The sequence below is a fragment of the Aquila chrysaetos genome, chromosome 2 (genome assembly GCF_900496995.4).
Source record: "Aquila chrysaetos chrysaetos chromosome 2, bAquChr1.4, whole genome shotgun sequence".
Classification (NCBI taxonomy): Eukaryota; Metazoa; Chordata; class Aves; order Accipitriformes; family Accipitridae; genus Aquila; species Aquila chrysaetos.
In genome coordinates, this window is record NC_044005.1 from 19,402,899 (window position 1) to 19,409,733 (window position 6,835).

Sequence of the window (6,835 nt, forward strand, 5' to 3'; positions counted from 1 at the left end):
CAATATTTAAATATACCTCCTATTCCCTTATTATCCTAAATACAATTCTTAGCTTTTAGAGGTGTTTAAAATTTGATTTTTTTTTTTCTCTGTAAGTACCTGATCATGTCTCCATTTTCATTCTTTCTGTCATCCTTGTTCCTTTTCAGCGTCGGCGCAGTTTAAATGAGAGTGAAATGATTTCATTGCACCAATTTCTGTTAGAAGCTGATGCACTGTATCCCTCTTGCTACTCCCTATGTCCTTCCCTCCGTCAGGAACCTTCGCAGTCACTCGAATCAGTCCTCAGTCATTCATGTCCTGACAGCGTGAGGCACAGAACAGGCAGGGGAAATAGGAGATCTACTTCACTGTATATCCCCAGGGTATCCGTTGTTCTTGCTATGAAGGCAACAGCTCCCAACTTACCACAGCTTTTGCTAGCATATTAATACCTATAGCAGCATACTGTAACTCTTAGCTGTTATTTTAAAGGCTGCCAGATCACTTGCATTAATTGCTCTTAAAGTATTTCCAGTGCTTGTTCATAAACATGCGTGTTTTTGGAGGACTAGTCATTCTGTAATGTTAATGTGCATAACGGAAGCTTAAAGCAAAGTTAAAAATAACCCTAACGCTTTAACATTTAGTTGAGCATAGAAATCTTCCCGCTGCACTATTACCATTGATGGTATTCACTTCCAGCAAATGAGTTTTCTGACTGGAAGAAACGTTTGGAGCGCTAGTGAAATGAACATATTAAGCTTTAACATACTCCCTAGAGAAGAGTAAAGAAGCAAATTCCATGAGCTTGTTTCAGCACGTTTTTAATGAAGAAAGCACGTCCCTTAACTATTCTGAGTATGCCTCATACTAATAGTCCAATGGCAGCTGATAAAATACCACCATCTTTGGATTGCATGGACCATCCCCATGAAATATTCATTGTATATTTTCTTTTACTGCCAGGTTAATTGTCTGACTTGAAATTTGCAAGTTAATTGTAGGCAAGCAATAATTTCTCCATTTTTGTAATGATTTTGTGTACATTTCATTATAATGTACACACAGCTTTTAACATGTATAGTAAGTAAGTATATTGACTGGGAGAGGTGACGGGAATCAATGAAGAAGCAATGAAACTTTCTTGTAATGCTACCACATCTCCCCAGGGTATTCTCTCCTTTTATATCTCTGAAGTTACAGTAGAGTGTTATCCAGATAAACTGTATTCTGGAAGATGACAGACCATCATTGATATCTGCTGATACCAATGGCTGTCATTAACATGATATTCATCTTACAGTGACGGTGGCTGATGTGAAAGGAAGCAAAAGAGCTGCTGCCCTGGTTGCAAGTGAGATGAAACTTTTTAAATTTAAGACAATTAGTCTGGCAAACAAGGTTGTCATGATCTAATTATGATGAGCATGTTAGTCCTTGATTTGGATTTATACCCATTGTAAACATTTATATCTTCTGTTCCCCTCTTTAAATATAAAACCTATGGTTGTATTTGGGTTGAATTAATTGGGAAGGAAGATCATCTGAACATAAAGTTCTGCATGATTCTTTAAACAAGAAGTGGTGTCATTAATGTGGCATGTGCATATTTTCTTACAGCAGGACACCTCCAGTAACAAAGATGACTTGCTCAGCGATTATTTTAGGAAAGCAAATGAGCCTTCAACTACTGGGAACCTGCTGGTTCAGCCATCCAGAAAGGAGGCTGCTAAGATGCCCGCTAGTCTTGTTGCTGCAACTGTAAAGATGACCACCGCCAATGAAGAAGGAAGAACAGTTAAGCCTGGAAATTACATGAAGCCAAACCTCAGACAGGTGGAACCTGAGCCTCTGGCAAACTCCCAGGGGTCCCTTAAGCTTCCTCACACACCACAGCACCAGCCTGCCAGTGGGATGCGGCAGATGGCACAGCCTCAGCAGCCTGGAACAGTGAGCAGGAGGAGTACATCACTGAGCAGGGCATTTAGCTTAGCCTCTGCAGACCTCCTCAGAGCCACCGGCCCAGAGACATACAGGCAGGAGAGCCCTCAGAAGTCAGCAGCAGACCTGCATGGGGGCAAGGACGCTGTCAGTCAAACCACTAGGGCTTCTGTGCCAACCAGCTCCCAGGCAACCTTAAGAGAGAGGCCACAGTCTGCAAAGGTGGCAGGTTCCTTGCAAGGTGTCGATTCCCGCTGTCGGCAGCTTGACGCGAGGCGCCTTTCCCTGGCCCCACCACAGGATGAGAGGCCGCTTTCCTTCCATCAGTTCTCTGCCTCACCCACTGCATCCACCAGCAATCTGAACATGCAGCAACAGGAGCGTGTGAACCCTGGGCAACACTACTCACCCGCATCACACACTCCCTCTAAAGTCAAACCCAAGCCAGCCCCTCGTACTGGGGAGGTGGCCACAGTGGCCCCTGCCAGAGCTGTTTCCAGCAGCACTGAGGGAAATACTTCCCTAGGACAAGGCCAGGGTGATGCCCTACTTACCAAGGGCCAGGGTAAGCTGCCAGAAGGCAGTGCTGGGGCTATGGAGGAGCCTGTGAGAGGAAGCAGCTCCAACAGCACTCCTGGGTCTCTCGACCCCCAGGGGGATCAGCAGACGGTTTGGTATGAGTATGGGTGTGTGTAACCCACGGATGCAGCTAGTAGTACGTGTGTTTGGCATTGCTGATGTCCTGGTAGCATTTGGCTAGACACTGTGCCAAATCTTAAAAGGCATCACCTGCATGCTGCTCTGACTGTTCTCCGGGCACTGTTTTCTAGTTGGACAAAGTATGATTAAGAGAAGCAAGGAGCAAAACCCCAGCCTTTCTTTTGACACTGTTGTGCCTGAAACAAAGTGGAAGCCTGACCTAATCTCACAGCAGGCTTGGCACCTGATTCTCACAGGTGCTGAGCATTCCCCACACCAGGAGAAGCTTAGCAGGGTCCTCTGTCATCGCTGCACTGTGCACCCCTTCTACCTGCATTAAAGAAGAGTTTCACAGGTCACGTGTGTGTGCTGAACCCAGCCCCACCATTGATAAGTAACTTAACCATAGTGAAAAGTTCATGTAAAAGCCAAACTTTTCCCGCAAAGACAGAACCAGACACTTGGCTTAAGTAGCTTAAAGAGAAAGCTGAAGAGCCAAAGTGTGTGGCTTCAGCCATGGATCTGTTAAAATAAATTTTTCTCTCCACAGCCACATTTTATAGAGGTAAACTTGTGTAGACTGTGTAGACTTCAAGGGTCACATCTTAACCTTCCCCGCTGGGACTGTGTGAGCACAGAGAGGTCAGTGTAATTACTCCACTGCCTTCACTATAGCTGCAGCTCAGTGGAACCTTGACTCTGCAAGCCAAGTGGTGCTGCCTTTTGAAACTTGTTTTATCTTTTATACAAACACTGGAACTAATGCAGCCTTTCAGGGTAGATGCCATTTCAATTGCAAAGGTGGCATCTCATGTACAAAAGTGTCTTGTAAGTATGTATATAAGAAGCTCAAGTATTGTATAGGAATGCTGTGTAAATTGTATTATTACATCCTTGTGTGCGTGACAGCCCACATCCTAAGCTACATGTGGGATTTTGTCTCTTAGAAATCCTTGGTTATGTCTCCAAGAACTTTGCTCAGTATAGAAAGCAAAATAATTTTGTATACATGTGAGAGAAATATACTTTTAAAAATCTATTTATGTGCAGAGAAGTTCCTTGTATGTTTCTGTCCAGAGTGTCATCAGCTGCTTATGTATATATGATCAAATGCTTATCTTTAATTCTATTTCATGTTTGTAAAGCTGTTTTTCTTGCAATAGACTAAATCCTTAAAAAAAATACTTGTTTTGCTGGTTCTGATTTAACCTAGTAAAAGCTAAAACTGATTCAGTTGAGGATGTTTTTGTTATCTAGTATGTAGTAATCCCATTTTGGAAACTACAAAATTGTTTATAATAAAGATTAAAATAAAATAAATGGATATTGTACTTCTTTTTTTTCCTTGGGGAAAAAAAACCCCATGATTTATGGTGCTGGATGGAGATCTGTCTGCAATAGCTTTGTGTAAGCCTCAGTATTGATTTGCATCTCTGTGTGAGTTGCATTTGGTTTTATATATTGCCACAGAAGGCATATCAGAAATCTTTCCATGTGTTTGTAACCTTCTTACTGAAGACTTTAGGAGGATTAATCATGCAAATTAAGTGACTTCGAGGTCACTGTAGAATCAGACTGTTAGATTTTTATGCTTCTCTGACCACTTCAGACAGTGCCAAGCATGCTGTCAATTTTGACCAAGCTTGCAAGTTGTACAATCTGTTTCATGCTTAACTCTCAGGATGTCTTACAAAAGTGAGAAATTATTCATCTTTGAACATGAAGAGAATTGTCAAAGAAACTTTCTGCCTTCTCTGCTATTTTAATTGCAAACCATAGTTTTGCAACAATTTTAAAATTATGTGCTATACAACAATCTTGGAACATACTGAGTGTTTTTGATAAACTGAAATTCTTCTTCCAGAAATTCCCTCTGAACATTGATTCTTGGCCAGATCACTAAAGGTGAAAGACTGGTGTTTCTCCCTTGTTTCAGCTCCTTTTTGGAGGCATGTGCTCAATTGCCCTGCAGGCTGGACTGCTGAGGAATTGATCTGTGAGATGTCAGTTACTGTAGATCTGCTTTTGCTAGAAATACCTGCCCAATCACTTACACCTTAGTTGTCATTTTCTGAGTTATTTACAATTATTTACTTTCTCAGTTCTAGTGAGTTTGAATAATGATGTACTTAATGTTCTTAAAAATGTACTTAATACTTACATAGTACCTTTCAAGTATCGGATAATTTTAAATACAGACATTGTAGCATGGAACAACTGTTGAAGCACATGATGCTGTGGCGCTTGGGCCTTCCTGAGAACATTAAGGAAAATTTTGGTATAGGTGCCTGTCCTGCCCCAGCAGGTGCAGTCATTTTGCAGTCTGCTCAATTCATTAATTGTTTTCAAGTCTTCTTTGGTAGACGCAATGGCTCCCAGGTTGGCGTGCTCCTGCCTTGTGCTGCACCAGCAGGTAAGAAACGGGGTGGGTGGGAGAACAAGGCCTGCCCGCAGCTAAGGTGCTGCTACTCTTTGCCTTTCTGGGGTGCCCAGAGCAGCCATCGGTAGGATAAATGAGTGTTTTGGTATGTCAAAGCTAACATGGGAGAGAAGTCAATTGTGTTGAGAGAGAGAGAGAGTAATCAGCAAATCCTCCCGCCTTTTGTGGCAGTGCTGTGCTGGTGGAGCTGGGCAGGTAGAGGTGCTGTGAGGCGCCGGCTTGCGCGAGATGGCAGGAGCTGCCAGGAGAGGTTTTTCTATGAGGGAAAAGTGAAGGGGGCAGAGCTTCCAGGCCTTTCAGACTTCTCGATTCCTTCCAAGAAGAAAAGGGGAACTGTGATGAAATAGCAACTGTTTTGATTTGCACAACTTCGAAGGCTGCTGAGACCCGCTGTGCGTGGGCAGGCGGCCGGGCCCGGCCATTGGGAGTGCCGGGAGCAAGCTGGCGAGCTGGTGGCTGCAGCCGTACACTGGTACGTGTTGAGCACCAGGGAGAAGGGGCCTCTCTCTGTAGGCTTCAGCACACTGGCTTTTCCCAGCTCTGCATGGCAAAGGGCTGTAGGATGCTGTTATTTACTGACACGGTGGGAAGCGCATGCTCTCTGAAAATTGCTAATTATGTGTGCGAAATAGTGCTGTGAACGGTTCTAGACATAACGCTTCAAGCAGCATCCCATAATGGAGTGTCTCAGTTTGTATACGTGGCTCATTAAATCTCTAGATCAAGTTTTCTATTAAGGAACAGATTTTTGTAAGGGGATCCCATCCCAAGGAGGCAGCCAAGTTGCCAATAAGTTTCTGAGAATGCCAAGGGGCTGTGCCTTTGGCAACACCCACTCCCTCCAGCGTGCTCACACTCTGAAGTACGTGAAGCTGTTTGACACAAGGAAACAAATTTTGCTTAAAATTGCACGCACTGCAGGATGATGATATTTTCTTGAAGTAAAAGAAATGGCTGCTGTGGAAATTGCTTCTAGGGAGTTGCGTGCTCTGCAGCAACAAGAATATCTCCTTACCAAGAAATCTGAAGCCCAGGTTCTTTACAGAGACACTGAGTCATGGAAACCTTTTTCCTATTAGATATTCTTCAACTGTTCCTCAAACTTGGGACCTGATTGTTAAGTGAACAGATCTTTTCTGATTTCAGTTGAGTTCAGAACATAAAATCTTCAGAAGAAGAATAATTAAGAAATAGAATTTACTTTTTTCTGTAACAAGGGAAGTTTCAAGTGTAAAAATGGCTAGTACTTAGCTTAGAAAAATGATGCATCAAGGAACACCATGTGGTTGGAAATTATTTCTCATCATCCAGATGTTTGGGGCATATTAGATGTTCAGCCACAGGTAAATGACTTTAAGACAGAACATAGAAGAAATGCTACAGAAATAATTAGTTCATGTGAAATGACTACAACCTGGATGTTAAATGGATGTAAAGAGATCAACACAATTTTTTTTTTCTTTTTGTTAAACATCAACCCAGCTGTGCTGAGAGCATTGGAATTGTGGTTTTGCATTTTTAGATGAAAGGGAGGGGGGAAAAAATCAGTTATGCTAAGCTTCACCAAAAAAATTTATGCTAACAATTGTTTCTCTGCCCATCAGAGTCATGGAATATCAGATCCTGGCAGCACTGCAGATGTTCAAGGCAAGGTGGAAAACTTGAGAATGTTTTTACAAATGGCAAGTACCAGGCAGAATTAACCTGACCTAACAGTGCACAGTGAAATAGTTCAGTTACTAAAAATAACAAATGAAGTTATAGTTTTGAAGG

The 6,835-nt window shown here is 42.6% G+C and overlaps 1 protein-coding gene across 9 annotated transcripts in view; it reads left to right on the forward strand.

The window, feature by feature from the left end:
* Nucleotides 1–3,942, forward strand: part of CCDC88C (coiled-coil domain containing 88C) — a 101,759-nt gene extending 97,817 nt beyond the window's left edge. For 2 of the 9 annotated variants that reach the window (XM_030041252.2, XM_030041287.2), the window contains 2 exons: nucleotides 150–365; nucleotides 1,603–3,942. In XM_030041252.2, coding sequence (XP_029897112.1) covers nucleotides 150–365; nucleotides 1,603–2,619 — 1,233 coding nt within the window. In that variant the 3' untranslated portion in view covers nucleotides 2,620–3,942. Of the gene's footprint in view, nucleotides 1–149; nucleotides 1,337–1,602 lie in introns of all 9 variants that reach the window. The other 7 variants (XR_005933674.1, XM_030041261.2, XM_030041296.2 and 4 more) reach the window with 7 other exon arrangements.
* The last annotated feature ends 2,893 nt before the right edge of the window (nucleotides 3,943–6,835 follow it).